The sequence below is a fragment of the Bos indicus genome, chromosome 22 (genome assembly GCF_029378745.1).
Source record: "Bos indicus isolate NIAB-ARS_2022 breed Sahiwal x Tharparkar chromosome 22, NIAB-ARS_B.indTharparkar_mat_pri_1.0, whole genome shotgun sequence".
Lineage (NCBI taxonomy): Eukaryota > Metazoa > Chordata > Mammalia > Artiodactyla > Bovidae > Bos > Bos indicus.
Window position 1 is genome coordinate 41222580 of NC_091781.1, and position 19706 is coordinate 41242285.

At 41.1% G+C, this 19706-nt stretch overlaps 1 protein-coding gene across 9 annotated transcripts in view; it reads left to right on the forward strand.

Moving 5' to 3' along the window:
• Positions 1–19706, forward strand: part of FHIT (fragile histidine triad diadenosine triphosphatase) — a 1527031-nt gene that overhangs the window by 1216433 nt on the left and 290892 nt on the right. For all 9 annotated transcript variants that reach the window (XR_011563133.1, XR_011563134.1, XM_070777132.1 and 6 more), the window contains 2 exons: positions 9528–9673; positions 11038–11067. Coding sequence is in view for 7 of the 9 variants with exons in the window: in XM_070777132.1 (XP_070633233.1) it covers positions 9528–9673; positions 11038–11067 (176 nt within the window). In the remaining 2 variants the exon portion in view is untranslated. The remainder of the gene's footprint in view (positions 1–9527; positions 9674–11037; positions 11068–19706) is intronic.

Here is a 19706-nt window from a genome sequence, read left to right on the forward strand (position 1 = left end):
TATTAACATCTCATGGGAGCAGTGTTCTGGGGAACCACGGTAGCAAAGACTCTACCAGGCGCCTGGAGACTTCTGTGACCCTGGGAGGCAGTGAAACAGCACGGATGGTTTTCATGCATGGCCCTATTTTAGGTTTTCACCTTAGTACTGCGTGGCCTTGGATGCGTAGTTGCGCTTTTTTTGTTCTCTACGTTTGAATGTGGGAAAATGAGGGTGATACTATCTACCTCAAAGGATTGCTGATTATCACTAGGACATAGTAGGCAGCAAGCAAGTGTTATGTTATTTTTTCCTTCCCCCACATACTTAGTTTAATATAAGGATGTAACTTTTTTTTCTTTTTTCTTTTCCAATTCTATTAGGATAATATAGGATTCTTTTTCCTTGAAATATTCACAGAGTATGTGAAATTTAAACCAAAGAATCTGCACAAGAATGTTTTCTGGGTGAAGGCTCCTCTTTCATTTTACTTTCATTATTTGGGTTGTTATTGTTGAGGTTTTTGATTTCTTTTTTTTTTGGGGGGGGGGTGGTATTGTTTTACAGTGTTGTGTTAGTTTCTGCTCTACCACAAAATGAATCAGCTGTGTGTGTGTGTGTGTGCCCCCTCCCTCTTGGTCTTCCATCCCACCCCATCCCATCCCTCCCCTCTAAGTCATCACAGAGCACTTGGACATCAAAGAGCACTGAGCTGCTTGTACTATAAAGCAGGCTCCCACTAGCTATCTGTTTTACACACGGCAGTGCACATAACGTCAGTCTTAATCTCCCAAGTCATCCCCCCACACCCCATGTCCACATATTCATTCTCTACATCTTGTGTCTCTATTCCTGCTTGCAAATAGTTTCATCAGTACCATTTTTCTAGATTCCACATATCTGCTTAAATATATGATATTTTTCTCTTTCTGACGTACTACAATCTGTTTGACAGACTCTAGATCCATCCATATCTCTACAAATGACCCAGTTCTCTGTTTTTATGGCTGACTTAGTCCATCATGTATATGTACCACATCTTTTTTATCCACTCACCTGTTGGTGGGCATTTAGGTTGCTTACATATCCCAGCTACTGTAAATAGTGCTGCAGTAAGCAGTGGGGTACATGTGTCTTTTTGAATTACAGTTTTCTACCCACTCCAGTATTCTGGCATGGAGAACTCCATGGACAGAGGAGCCTGGCAGGCTACAGTCTGTGGGGTTGCAAAGAGTCAGACACGACTGAGAGACTTTCACTTTTCACTTTCTCAGGGTATATTATGCCCAGTAGTGAGATTGCTGAGTCATATGGTAGTTCTATTTTCAGTTTTTTAAGTAACCTTCATACTGTTTTGCAGTGACTCTATCAATTTACATTCCTACCAACAGTGCAAGAGGGTTCCCTTTCTCTATTCCCTCTCCAGCATTTATTGTTTGCAGATTTTTTTTTTTTTTTTTTTGTCGGTGGCCTTTCTGACCAGTGTGAGGGGGTGGTTTTGATTTATATTTCTCTAACGATTAGTGAGGTTCACCATTTTTCATGTGCCTCTTGGCCATCTTCTTTGGATATATGTGTATTTAGGTCTTCTGACCATTTTTTGATTGGATTGTTTGTTTTTTCAATATTGAGCTTCAACTGTGAAAGTCACCCATTTACTTCTCCCTACAAGTGTGGCTATCCCCTCTGAGCAGCCAAATCAGTGCAGAAGTTTTGGGGTTTGCTCAGGGCAGATCTATCAGGAAAAAGATATCTGATTCTTCTCCCACAGATGACTAAGGGCTTGTGTCTTTGGCTCAAAGCATTCTCCAGGACACAACATGAGAATTCTAGAGGAAACTTGTGAGATGGTTGCCCTAAGATCCAGGTATGAGCAGAATACTGTCATTATCTTAATTCCATTGTCCTGGAATGTATCATACTCTGGAAATTAAATTTTGTTAAAATTACATTCATGCCATTTATATTTATGGTTGATGAATATTCCATGAAGTCTTCTTTGAGTTACTGCAGTGGATATGTTAATATCCAGTAAAGAAAGGTATGGCCCAAACTGTCAATATGCTTCTTTAGAATTATATTAGTTAATTTTGGGGGTAATATTTCTACCTTTCTTATTTAAAAAATGTCACAGAAGTGCCTACATTGTGAGTAGGAGATGACTTTTGAGATGCCACCTACTTTGATTCAAAACTCTGCAACTGTGCTTCTCAACTGTGCTACTTAACTCAAATTAATTGAATCTTTCTTAAAAATACTTCATGGTCATCCTGGTGTTGTTTTTTGAAGTGAATTAAGAATTATTTTAAATATTTGCAAGGACTAGGATTATTTGTTAGAGCAAATACTTCATTTTATAGGGTCTGCGGAAGTCTGCAGTACAAGCTGGAATGTTCCTTGTTTGTCATTAAATGACATACTGATCTTCGTAGAGATGAATACAGATTTTTTAAAATTAGTTCAGAAGAATGACTGATTCTTTTCTTTTTAATTCTTCATCATATTATTTGATGCTGACTTACTCCATATTCATACATGCACATGCTAATCAGCTTCATCAGAATCAGTAATATTTTGATGGCTTGATTTATTTTAGTGACTTTTCTATTCTGAATCCCTAGAATAGATCAGATATGGAAAAATAAATGGGAGCAAGCCTGAGCAGCTTTGAGAATAATATTCTGCTTGTCTTAATTAATCATCAGAATCAGTACATTTCCATTTCTCTGTCACGACTCTATATTTAAATAGTTCATATTCGTCATGGAAATGCTCATAAGATTATTTTTAAATCATCAATTATTATCCTTGATGAGCAAATTCCAAACTTATCAAAATTTTTTTAAACAGAAATGCAGCAACAATAACGATCATTTGCTGTAGTTGGGATGGTTCTCAGTTTTACAGCATCTCATTTTGTTTTCAACTCGAGCAGACCGTTGCAGTTTTTTTTTTTTTCTTTTTGGTTCATGAAGTGGTATGGGAAGCCCCAGAGAGAATATATGGGCCTCCTGTGACAAGCACACTCCAGCGGGTGGTTGACTGCTCAGAGGTGGGGCTTCCTTGGCAGCTCGGTGATAAAGAACCCAACTGCCAATGCAGGAGATGCAGATTCAATCCCTATGTCGGGAAGATCCCCTGGAGGAGGAAATGGCACCCCACTCCAGTATTCTTGCCTGGAAAATCCCATGGACAGAGGACCCTGGTGGGCTACAGTCCATGGGGTCACAAAGAGTGGGACATGACTTAGTGATTTTTCTGCAGAAGCCTAGCTGGGATTTTTTAATAGCATATTGGTCTCAGGTTTCCAAAAGAATAACAACAACAAAAACCCTAGAAGTTGCAAGGACTGTAAAGGCCTGACTTTGGGAAGTCACACAGCGACCCTCATCACCTTCTACTGATCAAAGCAAGCCAAAGCCCGGCCCAAACTCAACAGGAAGGGAAATAGACTCCAACTCTTGGTGAGAGGAGCAGCAAAGTCACTTTGCAAAAGGACATGTAGCATGGGAGGGATTCTCGTGTTTTATTGGTGGATAAATATCTTTAGGCATTTCACTTGATTTCTTTCCTGAATTTTGAGTATTCTGAATTGGCTGTGTGTCAGTAAGAGTTCAGCACAGGGCCTGGAATGTTGCCACCTCACTTTAATGTGACAGAAACTCCCTACATGTTCACCCAAAAGGACAGAGACAGTCACTTATGGGCTGGTGGTGAGAGTGGAGAGGAAGAGGGAAAGAAAGGCATTATCCAGTTTTTGGTAGTCCTTGGTGATACAGATGATGCTATGAGAAAGTCAATGGCTCCCAATAATTAGACTGTCTAACAAGCAATGGGATTTTCAGTTCATCTGACAGCCTGACTCATTGACATTGACTGTAATATCTAATCTTCCTCCGATCTGTCAGCCCAAGGGAGCCCAAGATACCTTGAAGAAACTGAAGCTCAAAGATGGAAAAGGGCGAAAATACAGGCTCTGTAACCCTCTGGCTTGCTCCTGCTGATATGAGATAGGTCTCTTATTCTTGATCCTGTTGTTCATAGTTCCTTGGTAGAACAAGGGCATTCTCAGGGCTTCCTCTGCCCAGCACTGAGCCCCCTTCCACTGTAGGGTTATATGTCTCCTTTCTTCATTTGAAGCTGAGTTTTTCTCTTGCCATTGGCAGTTTTGCACAGTGTATTTGTATTTCAGGAAAAGCATGAATCTCTTCCATGAACAGAAGGACTCTGGCAATGGAGGGCATGCTTTTAATAAGAGGACTCACAGAGACTGAGTCATGAAACCTATAAAAAGTATAACATCACAAAGCTATACTTGATAACATGGACTTTGGACTCAGATGGACTTGAGTTGAATTCTACTTTTAGTCTCATCTGGAATGTGCTCTCTTGCACATATTTCTTATTTTCCATAAGCTGTAATTTCCTCATCTGAAAAACAGGAATTATAATAGTACTTCACTGACTTGTTGGAAAGAAGAATTCAACGAGAGAGAGAGCACACATATAAGCCAAACAGTGATTTTGGCCAAAGGAAGAATGCCCGGCAACTTTGATGCATCCATTTCTAGGCCATTTTCAAGGACAAAATATTCTGGTTCAAATTTGGAGAAATACCTTCTGATTTTAGAAGGTGGAAATGCAGGACCACACTGAAAAGTTGATCTAAGACCCCTAGTCAGTTAGATCTGCCTCTTCTGTGCTCCCACAACAGTCAGTACTGATTTCTATCAATAGCACTCATTCTGCATCATGGGGCTTCCCTTGTGACTTAGCTGGTAAAGAATCCACCTGCAATGTGGGAGACCTGGGTTTGACCCCTGGGTTGGGAAGATCCCCTGGAGAAGGAAAAGGCTACCCACTCCAGTATCCTGGCCTAGAAAATTCCATGGACTGTATAGTCCATTGAGTCTCAAAGAATCAGACACAACTGAGCAACTTTCACTTCACTGCATCATGGTCTTCCCTGGTGGCTCTGATGGTAAAGAATCCGCCTGCAGTGCAGGAGACCCAGGTTCGATCCCTGAGTCAGGAATATCCCCTGGGGGAGGGAATGGCTACCCAGTCCAGTAATTTTGCCTGGAGAATACCACAGAGGAGCCTGGCGGGCTGCAGTCGATGGTGTCACAAAGAATCTGATACGACTGAGCAACTAACATCTCACTTTCTCTGTGTCATAACAGATTGTTAATGCTACATGACAGTTTGGGATAATAGAGAGTTAACTCTTCAAAGTCAGTTACTCTGTTGCATTCATCTTGGCATCCTAGATCTTCACACAAACCCCAGACTGAAAGCAGGCTATAGACGTAGGATGGATGGATGAATGGGTTGCCAGCCAATCCTCTGGTTGGTTCACTCCTATTTGTGAAGTCCACTGTAAATCTCATCTGAATTTAAATGCCTTTGTTTACTTTCTTCAGCTGTGAGAAATCCCTTGGTCTACCACAGGAACTAAATCATGATTGTTGATCTTCTCTTCTTTAAAAAAAAAAAAAAAAAACAGTTATTACTAAATTAATGTCTATACTTTAGATTATTGGGTGAGGCTAGATCCTGTTTGATAATCTCTTTCACAGCCTTTCAGACATGATGAGTGCTGGATAAATATATTAAATTCAACAGAGTAGGTTACCTTCTTGGAGGGTTATCATGCATGTTGGCAGAATAGTCTCTTCAGAGGTGTTAATTATGCACCAAGAGGACCCAGGAGAAAGGGTGCTCTTGTAGCCTATGAGTAATATGGGATTTGCCCACTAACAAGGCCTAAGAGTCTTCAAATTAAATTATGTTGCATCTGTGATATTACCTTAAACCAATTGGCATATAAACAGTGGCAGCAGAATTTCGAGAGCTGTCTGCTCTTCTTCAAGATTAATTTGCTTTCCCTGAGTTGTTTCTCTAGGAACAACATGTAGCACATGGGACCCACTGTCTTAGGGTAGTATGCTATTTTGTTCTTTTTAATATGAGAGTTGTGAGTTAATTTTATTTATTCATTCATTTTTAAAAAATTTTTGAACATGCTGGGCCTTTATTGCTGTATGGGCTTTAATAGATAAAGTTTGTCTGAGACCCCAAGTATTCTAGGTAGGAACTACTATTTTCCAGGTATAAATGAGTTTTTTTTTTTTTAAAGGATTTTACCTTTATAATTTTATTTCCCTTTGGGCTCACATGAAAATTTAGTTTACACTAAAAATGAGTTGACATTTCTCTAGCTCTCATCCAACATTAATTCTAACCGTGCTTTGACTAGAAAACATATATTGCAGTCTATCCCAGTCTCGTGTAGATGATTGTAAGGTAACTGGACGTCATCACCGTTTGATCAGGATCTTAGTACTCAGGAGTGTCTGATGCAAAGATCTGGTTTGCTGTTTATTTGCTCGTTCCAGCAAGACGTAGTAAGTATCTCTGTTGTTGTAGGTGGTGGTAAATTAGCAGTAAACGAGACACATGCTTCGCTTGTGTGGAGCTTCCATTCTCATCTGGATACTTGGTAATGAAGCGACAAAAGTGCCAGCTGGTGGCGAGGGCTATGGAAAGATTAAAACAGGGGAAAGGGAGAGTGATTATAGGTAGCGGATAAACACCCTAGCAGTTAAATGCTCTTTTGAGAGACTGGCATTCAGATTAGGATCTGAATTAGAAGCAGCCATAGGAAGATCAGGGGGAATTGATCCAGTCAGAACAAATAACTGGAACAAACCTCCCCCAAATCTAGGAAGGAGCTTTGTCTGTTTGAAGAACAGAAAGAAAGCGAATACCGCAGATGGTTAGTATACATGGGCTTCCCAGGTGACTCAGTGGAAAAGCATCCGCCTGCCAAGACAGGGCATGCTGTTCGATCTCTAGGTGCGGAAGATCCCCTGGAGGCGGAAATGGCAACCGACTCCAGTGTTCTTGCCTGGAGAATCCCAAGGACGGAGGAGCCTGGCGGGCTACAGTCCATGGAGTTTCAAAGAATCAGACATGATTTAGCAACTAAACAGCGACAACACAGTCTACAGGAGAGTGGTGAGGAGAAAGAGACTGGGGCGGTGGGTAAGCCTCACTCACGATGCGGCCTATCTGAGGGTGAGACTCGGGCTCTGCTCTGGCTGTAGAGGAACTGAGAAAAGATAATTGATCCTGACTTTCTGATGCCCAAGTAGTGCCTGGAATGACCCCAGGAAGTGTGTTGCTGAGCAACTCTGCTGCTGGCCAGGTCAACTACTCACACTGCACCCAGGGGCTGCCGACCCCCACTGTGTAACGCCAGGCCCCGCTGCCTCCCTGTAGAGTGACGTGGAGCCCACGTGTGTGGGTCATTTCTAGGTGTAGATGCCCGTGTGGCCATCCTCAGAGTCCCAGCAGAACAAAGAAGTGCTCATACGTGTGACCACCAGCTGAAGTAAGCACATTTGACAGTAATCTCCATTTCACTTTTTTTTTGCATCAAGATATGTGTGTGTGTGTGCTGCCGTCTATGGGGTCGCACAGAGTCGGACATGACTGAAGCGACTTAGCAGCAGCAGCAGCATGTGTGTGTGTGTGTGTTATATGCAGATAAGATGACTTTTTATTAAAGGGTTGGGTTGCCAGGAATATTACGTCAGGACAATGTTGCCTAAATGGGTTGGTGAAAAATGTTTACCTAAATGAGAATGTGTTAAGTCTGTTTAACTGTTTTGTGACATGTTGTATTACTAATATTCAGTTAAAATGATAAATGAATGTGATGTATCACCCTGCAGTTAGGTATACACAAGATAAAATACCTCAATTCAGCCATTTTGGTTCAGTTTCATAAACAGCTGGAGTCATTAAACATTAGGTTAAGCTAAGCCTTTAGCACCAGGCAAGCAAAATGAACAGGTATTGCGATTTTTATGACATTGAAAATGAAAAACGTTTTAGATGTTATTCATATTACTAAAGTTACATTAGACACAAAGATTGCCAGATTCATTCCACCCGTTTTCACAGTCAGCAGTTGTTTAAATAAAATATCATTCCCTTCCCCACCTAGTTGCTGTGTACAGACACTGCCAACCACAGTAATTATGGATGTTGTTGGAAGCTTGCAAAGTTGTCATCTTGCTGTGGTTTGGTGAAGTCAGAGCCTAAGGGAGGGTGTAAATTAAAGCAGAGAGGAGGAAGACTGGGAAAGGTCTCTTTTAACAACGACCAAAAAAAAAAGCAACTCAGTGGGAGTGGAAGCTGGCAATCTGCTAAAAGGAAATGAAAGGAAATTCTTCATTTCTAAACGGTTCATTGACCCATGATAATAAAGCAGCCCTGCAAAGAAGGATAATTATCTTTTTAAGTATCAGATGCCCTGTGGGTAAAGGCCTCCCTTCTCCTCTCTTGAAAAATGAACTGAGATTAAACAAATACTCCTTTTCCTAGTTTACCATTGACATGAATTTCCTGGTTATGAGCAAAAGTAATCAGTTTTCTCTTTTTCTTTTTCCCCCCTTGTCTTATGGAAATCAAGCCCGCCCAGCTGAGCTCAGTGCATTTCCCCCTGGGCCCTGAGTCCTACCAATAGTTTGGGGAGCTAAAGTGCTTGATATTCTGGTGAGACTAGCAATTGCAAACTTGTGGTTTTATTATGCCCCTTAGCTCCTTGGCTCAAGGCAGAAGCATGCTTTTTTTTTTAAACAAGAACAACGAAAGACACAGAAGAGAACATTAGCTTTTTTTCTCCTGCTGGTACCTGAAAAATAAACAAGAAATTCAGTGTAGCTCGTGTGTGTATACATATGGATGTGTACATGTCTCGACGTGTATGCCCATACATATATGATGAGTTCAAATACAAAAAGGAAGTGAAATGTTATCGATGATGTGACATTGAATATTTATTTGCTACCCACAAATGATCAAACATGTATCCTTTTTCTCTAGACTCTTGTTTGTTCAGACCAATAATGTAAATATGTTGACTAGTCTGACTAATAGAATACATTAAGATGGTTTCAGTTGCACAGACAACCTAAATTGCTTAACCATGAGGCACATCTGCTTGTTATAAATGAAGTTGGCTGTACATTTTCAGAATGTCTACACTCCTTTAAAAAAGAAAACTGCTATTATCTTTTCATTAGCTGTTTTTCTAGAGAGATTTTTGATGTTCAAGTCTTAACCATGATGCTCTTCATAGAAAAACCAAATAAATATTCCAGTTGCTTTTCCAACCCAGAGCCTTTGGCTCCTTGAGAAGACTGAGCTTCAGAATAGAGTTCAGGAGATAATGGTCCAGAATAGATCGTGCCTCGTGGCATAATTACTTCAGCCAGCACTTAAGCCTTTTTGAACACTGATGTCTTTTTCTCTTAAAAGAACTTTCTCAGGGCACCACAGCTTCTCCTTCAGAGTATAATTAGCCGTCAGCTCTGTTTGAACTCCTTGGAGTTCAGTGGTTGGTAAATATTTGTTCTTTTATCCCTTAGCCTTTGTGAGTTCAGGCCCTGGGCCTGATTCAGTGCGATGGGTATAAACTTCTTGGCGAAAACGTTCCCTAAAGCAAGCAGAATGTACCTTAACAGACCTCACTGCAGATGTCCTCGTGTGTCCCCTCCGGCCAGTGGAGCGCTTCCGAGACATGAGTCCCGAAGAAGTGGCTGACTTGTTTCAGGCAGCACAGAGAGTCGGCACGGTGGTAGAGAAGCATTTCCAGGGCACCTCGCTCACGTTTTCCATGCAGGTGAGTATACAGAGAGCTCAGAAATTAGTTTTCATCCTTTTCACATTGAACTCTCTCCCGTGACAGCATTTCCCCATTCTGTGCAGTGTAATATTGGCTTCTCAAGTGGCTCAGTGGTAAAGAATCCACCTGCCAGTACAGTAGATGCAGGAGATTTGGGTTTGATTCCTGGGTCAGGAAAATCCCCTGGAGAAGGGAACGGCTACCCCACTCCAGTATTCTTGCCTGGAGAATTCTATGGACAGAGGAGGTTGGCGGGCTACAGTCCATGGGGTCGCAAAGGGTCAGACATGACTGAGCAACTGAGCACGCATGCAGCCTGGTACTGGGTTGGCCAAAAGAGTCCGTTAAGGGTTTTCTTTAAGATGTCATAAAAAAGAAAAAGTCCAAACAAACTTTTTGGCCAACACAGTAGTTTTGTTTTTCTTTAGTTGTTTCCCTCTTACATGATTTCTTTTGTCTGTAGTTTGTCTGGAGTGCAGATCACAACCCATCAGGTTGACTTTAGGACCCACTAATGGATTGAGAACCAACACGTCTGAAAACCCCTGATGACACAGATGTGCTTCATCTTGGCTACAGCCAGGCACAAATTCTCACCCAGGTAGTCTGGGTCCTAGGAGTCAAAAGACTTTCCTAAATTTGCGGAGTTCTAGTTTAACTTTGAAATTTCTGAGTTTAAAAACAATGCTTGTTCTGCTATTCCAAACCAGATGAACACTTACTTTTGCTTTATGTCATGGCTAATGACTGGATTTGTTTGCTTATTTTCAACTATTTCAACAAATAGTTTTGTCGAAATAGCTTCAGAAATCCCAGGGGAGAACCCAGAATAGGGAAAGAGTCCAGCTAGAATAACAGTTCCGCCTTTTCTCTCAAGGTCAGAACAGCTAGGAAGGGCCCACTTTCCCTGCTGTTGCCATGTGAGAGCCCATATTTTTGCTCAATGGATTATGTTTATAGCAGATTTCCTAAATTGAGACTTAAAGTCATCAGACTTTAAACTACATCTGGTTTAAAGATAACCAAAAGGTATGATACTTCACCTCCCCAAACATTTCCAGTCTTCCATTAATGGAATTAAAACCGTAGCCAAAAGCAAAGAGCATGAAAAGTAGGAAGGGGGTTGGCTCACTGGATAATTTGTATCATTTTTGTACATAACTTCTCACTTACTCTCAGACAGAAATGGAGAACCGTCAGGTTCTACACATTTGAAGCTCATGGTCCCCTTGAGGAAACTATAAATTAACACACAGTGAAATTGGATCTAAATTATTAATGGGCGCTATTTCTGAATAAGCAGGAGATACCATCTATCTGTTCTCACCTCTTTTTTTTTTTCTTTGTTTTCCTGTTTCCAGGATGGCCCCGAAGCTGGACAAACTGTGAAGGTGAGTGCTTATTATGTGCATACAAATTAATAGGGGGTGATTACGAGAACTAATAAAAAATCACACTGAGTCATTTAGAGCACATTACTGTTTCACTATGTTATGTTCGAGGTCAGAGAGACCCTAGGCATTAGAGCCATAAATCCTGACATTATAAACTTTGCCAAGCAATATGTTTCCCATTAGTTTACAAAACATTTACCTTTTGTAGTAAAATGATTATTGTCCAAATGCTCAAACAGAAACTAAATCATGGAGTCCTGAAATGCAAGCCCGAGTCCAGGGAGCTCGTGGGAAGTGGTGTCTGGGAAGCAGCGCAGATGCCGGGTTTGGATTGCTGTGTCTCCGGTGAGGCCGGGGCGCCTCTGACCGCCTTCTGGTTCTCTATGCCGTCTTTTGTTGCTTTGCTAATGTGGAGCAGAGGGCTTGCTCATGCGGTGGCCCCACATTTGGGTTGTCCCCTCACTCCTCGACCCGTGTTCCCCTCTGTTCTCTTTCTCTCCACCCACACACCTACTCTTTCCCTCCCTTGGTACTCAATACCAAAGGTCAACGTGATGTGGTCAGTGGAGCTCAGAAATGGGTTTTAAGTGTGCCAGAAGAGGGGAGGAGGATTTATTGGGAGAGTCTCTGCTTTCTTAATAAAATAAAATAAGAGAATGAAATCCTGGATGATTCTGAAGCTGAGTTTCAGTCTCCTTCATACAAATGCAAATTCCTATGCAGTTAGTTCCTAAGCCAAAATCATAGAAAAGTTCTTTTTTTTTTTCCCCACCTCCATGTTAGAAATCAGAAGCAAGTTTAACTGGGGTGTTAATGTTACATTTTTGTGAAATAAGGTTTTATGGCTTTGAGACTGGCTGTGAGCAAGTAAGGCAATGCTTGGTTCCAAGCGATGCCAGATAAACTTAATGTGCCTTTGATGCTCATCTGCATGTGGCTGTAATGCTTAACACAGCTACCACGGGGCTTTTAACATCGAATCTCTGGGAAGTTCTTTAAGGAACAAATGTAATTCCTTATGAAAAAAAAAGTTTAGGCTTGCTCCAGACACGCAGTGTGATAAAGATGAATTCTCAGCTTTTCTCAGCCTCTGTGCCTGGCTTCCAAACATGCAAATGGTAAAAAACAAAAACCAAAAAACCCCACAACAGTCTAATAGGAGTAGCTTCACTTTGAAATTGTTTTTTGAAATACAGAGACCCAGTTGCTAGACTTTTAAAAAAAATCAATATTCAGATATAAATCCCCAAACTAGCAGATGAGTTAGATGCTTACTTCGTGCAGTATCTATTTAATGGAATTCCTTCAGCCACTCACAGTAATGCTGCAAAGGCATAGGAGTAACAGGGGAGAAATTGAGACCTTGTCAAGAGGCGGGCGCAGGTTGATAGAGTGTACAAATGATACACAGCTGAAATGTGTATGAGTATATGGGTTATACTATCTCAAAACGGTATTTCAGGATTCTGAATGGAACATTAAAACATTTCCTAGACAAGCAGGCACTGAATAGAGACAAGTAGATTAGTGGTTACCAAGGGCTGTAGGAAGAAGGGAATGGGAAATGAGTACTGAGTAAGGGTTTCTTTTAGGGATGATTAGTGGTGGAATTAGTGGTGATAGTTGTGCAACATTTTGAATATTTTTAAAACCTACTGAATTGCGCATTTGAAAATGGTAGCTTTTATGTTATTTGAGTTTTATCTCAATTAAAAATGGCAATAAAACTTAAAAAAGAAGCAAAAAAAAAAAAAAAACCTAACAAGCACCGAATCTAGTATGGCTGACTACCATGGCTGTAGACTCTCTGACTCTAGCAGTGACTACTTTTTCATGTCCCAGTGATCTGGCCAAAATGTTTAATGATTTTGTTAGCTTTGGTGGTGATGATGGAGTAATTTTCAGAGTATAGCACTCAGATATAAATTGTTGAGTGTGGTTCTTATCATTATTACCATTGTATTTTACGTTAAGCTGTTTGTTTTTAGATTACAGTTTTTGGAAATTTTTTATTTTTCTTTACAGTTTTTGGTAGATTATATTCTTTTGGACATCTTTCAGTTGTTTCCTATGTGATCAGAGGATTTCTCCCATATGAATTAGCTGGGCCATCTTAAACCCTTTGTGTATTATTAAATGGCTGAAAGAAACCATCCACATGCATTTGACCCTTGAATAACAGAAGTTTGAATGGTGAGGGTTCACTTATATGGGCATTTTTTCAGTAGTAAATACTACAGTAATACAGATCAGTGGTTGGTGGAATCTGCAGATGCAGAAGTGCATGTATCTGGGCTGACTATAAATTATACATGGATTTTCCACCTCGAGGGAGGTTTGGAACTGTTAACCCCCAGGTTTTAAGAGTCAGCTGTACATACAACTGGGCTTCCCCAGTGGCTCAGCAGTAAAGAATCTACCTGCAACACAGTAGACAAGGGTTCAATCCCTGAGTCAGGAAGATCCCCTGGAGGAGGGCATGGCAACCCATTCCAGTATTCTTGCCTGGAGAATCCCATGGACAGAGGATCCTGGTAGGCAACAGTCCATAGTGTCACAGAGTTGGATGTGACTAAATTGACTGAGCATGCACGTACATACAACTATAATCTCAGTGGATGACAAAGTTTTGAAAACTGTCCTTTTAGAACAAGTCTATGTATCAAAAATTGTCTAATCTATTTTTTCTAAGTATGATTCTTACACTGCTGCTGCTAAGTCACTAAAGTCGTGTACTACCTACCTAAGAATTACTTTTCATGTTACTTTAGTAGAAAGGTTGATTCCATTTTTATTCTAAATCTACTGACTTAGAATCTTTGTGTTTGGGGCTTTTGCATCTTCACTGTTAACACGTGCATCCTATGAGTCTTCTCAGATTGTAGATATTTACTAGTGTTGCTGTTCCACAGTAACTTCCTAGACTAGTTAAAATCACAGTTGAAGTTGCATTGCTTGCTCAGGTGATAGTGATTTAGAAAAAACTTTGGAAATTGCCACATGGCTTCTGAGAGGTCATTGACCTCTGATCCAATGGAAAACTTGAAAAGGATCATATGGGTTTCTTTTCTAAACAGGTTATGCTGCATAGTCCTGCTGTTAATAGAAATAAGTGAGATTAGTGAATTTGTCATATACCTTGGACAACCTTCAGCAGGTCCATGGATCGCCAAGCCTTGAGTGCTCAGTGACAACAAAGAGCATGTTAATATTTCAAGTAAGCAATAATAGAAAAGTTAGCGGAATATTTTAAAGTTCTTACCACTTTTTTCATTGAGGTCCTTAACCTAAAATTTACCCTGTAAAAAGCATTTTGCAAGTTTTGATAAAGTTTACCAAAAAACAGTTTATTTACCACAATCATGGTATAGAATATTCCCATCACCTTTCCCCCTCCCAAATTCCCCACGTCCCTGTGTGGTCAATCACTCTTCTCTACCTCTTATTCTTGGTAACTACTGACCTGTATTCTTTCCCCGTTTCGATTTTTAGCAGTGTCACATACCTGAATTGATACCATATGTAGCCTTTGAATCTGGTTTCTTTACTTAGCATGATGCCTTTGAGATGATCTGTTTTGCATGTATCAGTAATCTGTTCCTTTTTAATAACTATAAGCTTGTTTACATCTGAGGGACATTGGTTGTTTTGGATAATTATAAATAAACCACTAAACATTCACATATTAAAAAAAAAAAAAAAGATAGTATGCGGTGATGGCCCCGTAACCTTGACCCTAGGAAGCCAGAAGTCAGCACTGCCAGAGAGCAAAACTGCATCGTCAGTATTTAGCTGTTGGGTTTTGTTTTTTAATCATTTTTTTATTATTGCTTTTGGCTGCGCTGAGTCTTTGTTGCTGCACGGGCTTTTCTCTAGTTGCAGTGGGCAGGGGCTCTCTCCAGCTGTGGTGTAGGATGTCTTATTGCGGTAGCTTCTCTCATTGCGGTCCTTGGGCTTGAGAGCACAGGCTCAGTAGTTGTGTTGCACCGGGCTTAGTTGCTCTGTGGCATGTGGGATCTTCCCAGACCAGGAATTGAACCCGTTTCCCCTGCATTGCATGGTGGATTCTTAATCACTCAACCACCAGGGAAGCCCCTAGCTATTGGGTTTTGAAAACAAAATCTGACTGAGCATTTCAGATTTTGAAATTCATACAGTCAAATATTATGAGGCAGTATTTGACAACCTGCCATGGAAAATGCAATGACTATTTTGTTCATCTTTGCTTCTGTCTCTTGATATCCCACCTAATGCCTGGCTTCTAAACCATTTTTGTCTCACACTGCATGGTAATAGCAATAAGCCCAGTAATGGTCTCTTCCTCTGAAGCAACCGTTGTTGTTAGAGGAGGTGCACCACTGAGTGAGCCTCTTGAACATGCTGTCCCTTTAGGATTTTTGTTTTGTGGGCTTTAAATTCTTCTTTGCAAAGAACAAGGTGGACTAGCTTACTCAGAGAGGCATTTGTGACAGGAAAGAGAAATATCAAACGAAAAAAGTGACCTCTTACTTCTCAGCTGATTATTCACTCTCCTGTTTGAGTTTAAAAGTAAGAGGGCACCGTTATCCACCAGGTGATTGGTGAAGCAATTTGAATATCCTACAGGCTTGAGAAATGACCCCTTTTTTCTGGCCTCAACCACGCACCACCATATGTGTCTACACATGCATACATATGTACATATGTATACATATCTTGATACATATCTTCATTACAAGGGGCTTCCCGTGCGGTGCTAGTGGTAAAGAAGCCACCTGCTGATGCAGGAGTCACAAGAGATGAGGGTTCAATCCCTGGGTTGGGAAGATCCCATGGAGTATGAAATGGCAACCTGCCCCAATATTCTTGCATGGAAAATTCCATGGAGAAGGGAGATGGTGGGGTATGGTCCATGGGACCACACAGTCAGATACAACTGAGCAGCTAAGTGCACAGCACCTCATCATGTACATATACAACCAGATGTTGCTTTAGCATTGGCCCTCCCAGACACCCCCTCCCATCTGAAGTAGCCCTCCTAAGCCCCTCACTCCCTATCCTGTTTGCCATCGTTAACTAAAAACAAAACCCCATAACCTAACAGTTGTGGGTTATGTTTTATTCTAAGACCCTACTGAGGACTATAGCCTGGGAAGACAGCCTCTCCGATAGCTCAGACGAACTGTTCCAAAGAGATAAAAGAGAAGCCAGGATATATAGGAGTTTTACTGGAAAAAAATGTAGTAGAACATCGAAAGATTACTGATAATCACACACAAAAAACCTTCATCTCAGGGTAATGATTTTACTGCTTTTTTATGTATGGGAAGGTGCAAGAGTCTGGCTTGTTGAAATCTCTTTGATACACATCTTTACTATCTAGGGCCAATATCCACTTTTTCTCCTTCCTGAATTCCCCTCAGGGTGCACTGTAGGAGCTGCTGCAATAGCTGATGGCTTAATGGCAGGCAACGTTCTTTGTCCAGGCCTTTTGATTTCCTTCAGGGTCTTCTTCACTGTCTTTTATTTGTTGGTATGTTACTTTTTTTTTCCTGTACCATATTGTTTCTTTAGTCCCTGGAGAATGTAAGCTTCTTGAGAACCTGCATTTTGTCATTGTTTACTATGGCTATCTTGGGTGGCATGGGAGGAGGGTGGAGATGCTAATGATAGAACAGATCTATGCTCCTAACTTTATAGAAGCACATGATGTGTTGTATTTCAATGTGCAGTCGGAGGTGTGGGTTTTCTGGAGTTTCTGTCAAGACTCTCCCTTATTCTGCCATCACTGACAAAGACCAGATTTTCCACTAATCCAATTCCCAAATCATACTCGAAAATGTAATTTCAACTAGCCACATTATTAAGGCAATGTTCTGTCCTTTAAAAGAGATGCTACTGAGTAAGTTTAATGTGAGCTTTTAGAGCAATTACTATGTGCGTCCTTAGGTGGGAGAGTGCTTTAGATATATTAAAGAGAGAGATTTATGGCAGGCAGGTAATTTAGAATTTTATAAGAGCTATTTATAAAATATGCTTGCTTACACTCTTCTGTGTTTATGGTGCTTGAATCCTCTACTTAGATATTTAATTTTATAGTGTTAACGCTGTGGGAAGTGTCTCTTATTAACTGTTGATACATTAGTGATTACTTTTTTGGATTGCTTTCGGAAGAACAAAGAAACAAATCCTTCAAAGAAATGTGATTTACAAATTAAAATAGCAATAAACAAGCTCTCCATTCACTGAAGAGTTTCTGTGGTCCCTTCCACAAGATTTGCTAATCTTTGCAATTCATGAACTTAGAGGACATTTTAGCTCTAAGGAAAAGTCCAGGAGCTAATACACTTTGACATCAGTAAGAGGCTCCATAGAAGTTTTAGTTTTATGAGTTTGGGCCAGCCTCTTAACCTCTATGAACATTTATTTCCTCATATTTCAAATGGGGGGAAACCCTAGCAAATATATTGAGTGATGATGAGAAGAAACCAATATGAAGATGGGAATAGAATGCCCAGCCCATCACATCTTATTCCTAGGGCCTTATGCATGTTTCTTTCTTTTTTTATTACTTACTTACTTACTTAATTTTTGGCTGTGCTGGGTCTTCATTGCTTTGTGTGGGCTTTCTTTAGTGACATGCTCAGATCAGATCAGATCATTCGTTCAGTTGTGTCCGACTCTTTGTGACCCCATGAATTGCAGCATGCCAGGCCTCCCTGTCCGTCACCAACTCCCGGAGTTCACTGAGACTCATGTCCATCGAGTCAGTGATGCCATCCAGCCATCTCATCCTCTATCGTCCCCTGCTCCTCTTGCCCCTAACCCCTCCCAGCACCAGAGTCTTTTCCAATGAGGGGCTATTCTCTAGTCGTGGTGTGCGGGCTTCTCGCTGTGGTGGCTTCTCTTGTTGCAGAGCACAGGCCCCAGGGCACGTGGACTCAGGAATTGCATCTCTAGGGCTCTAGAGTGCAGGCTCAGTGGTTGGGGCACACAGGCTTAGTTACTCCAAGACATGTGTGATCATCCCAGACCGGGGATCAAACCTGTGTCCCCTGCATTCGCAGGCATATTCTTAACCCTTGGACCACCAGGGAAGTCCATGTTTTTGTTAATTTTAATCTTACTCTCAGCTTTCTTGTCCTTAAGACAGGCTAAGGTGTCACTTTATGAGACTGTTTGTGGTATACTGGTTGTTTGCAGCCCTGTCTAGTTCATTTATTCATACAGTAAATTCTCTCACTATTAATTACTGCCTTTTAGCTTACATTCTTGGGGGAAAAAAACCACTTTGTTCTGATCATATCACTTGCCTAGTTTGAACATCTAGTTTGAACTTACAAAATTGACCACTTGAACATTCAGACATCTGCCTTATTACTCGGGGTATGAAATCTCAGCCCTGATAACTTTCAACCTCTGCTGTATCCCTTGGTGGTAATGAGTAAGCTGTGCTCCTGAACCAACAGTGCACTTCACCACGGCTTAAAGTAGGCTTCAATAGGACAGAAACTTGTCTGCCCCCTCTGCTGGCTCAGTAGGTCAGATGTGAGACCCAGGGCACTGCATTTTAACAGACACGGTCAGTGATGTTCATGTACAGATCTCTCCAAGGCAGAGCCACTTAGCAAAGAAGTGATGGGATGTGGAGGGGTGTCCACATAGCAGCTTGCTTTCCAATCCAGAAGAATTTCTCATATTTGGTGTGCAGAGAAAGGAGAAACCAACATCTCAAAAATCAAAATGATTCTTACTTGACTGGTATTTATTATTTTCATCTGGAAAGAAATTTCATGAGAGCTATAATTTGCCAGAGACTTTTATCATTTGATTAAAGACATGAGGAAAATCACCTTGCCTGTGTTTATATCTAATGCCTGTGTCTACTGCTGAAGAATTAGTATCTTCAGGATGCAATCACTTTTATCTTGTGCAGTTGCCTTACAATTTGCTTCTCTGCTCTGAAAATGAACCCAGTTTTCCTGAGTTTGGTAAATCGAAATTCAGTTTGGTGTTCAAGGGATGGGTTGGGTGTACAGGTGGGAGTGGGCACCTCCAATCCCATCCTTCCCGTTGACTTTCCTTCCCTGCCTGGTGATTTGGAGGCAAAAGCCCTCATCCCTAGCTTTCTGGGCAGGAAAGGGAAATGAGCCTGTCTTTCCCCTGTGGGAAAGTTTCTTTCTTCTTCTAAACCAGCCCTCTTCTAAGTGAGTATCAAATCACTGAGTTTTTCCATTTCTAACTAGTTAATCTTGAATTGCATGATGCCATGTGGGTCAAAGCACTGAAAGGAAAATTAACCAAACTCTCTGGTCTTCTTCCATTTCTATTTGTTAATTTCCCCCCTGTTCTCTCAAACTCCAGGGCAGCTTAGGTGGATCGGAGGGGAATGCTGCGGATGGAGTGAGGGTGGAAGGGAAATGTCATCAGGACTACACTCCTGATGAAGAGGGAGGACTCTGCAGCCAGATGGCCTGGTTTCCTTCCCAGAGCTAACACCTATCATTTCTATGACTCTTTCAAAAGTCAACCTTTTTAGCCTCATCTATTTATAAGGTTATAAAATGGGGGTCTTAATAGTATCCTGCCTCATAGGGGTGTTGTGAAGATCAAACAGATGATAATACATGTAAATGTCTTTGACATAGCACTTGACA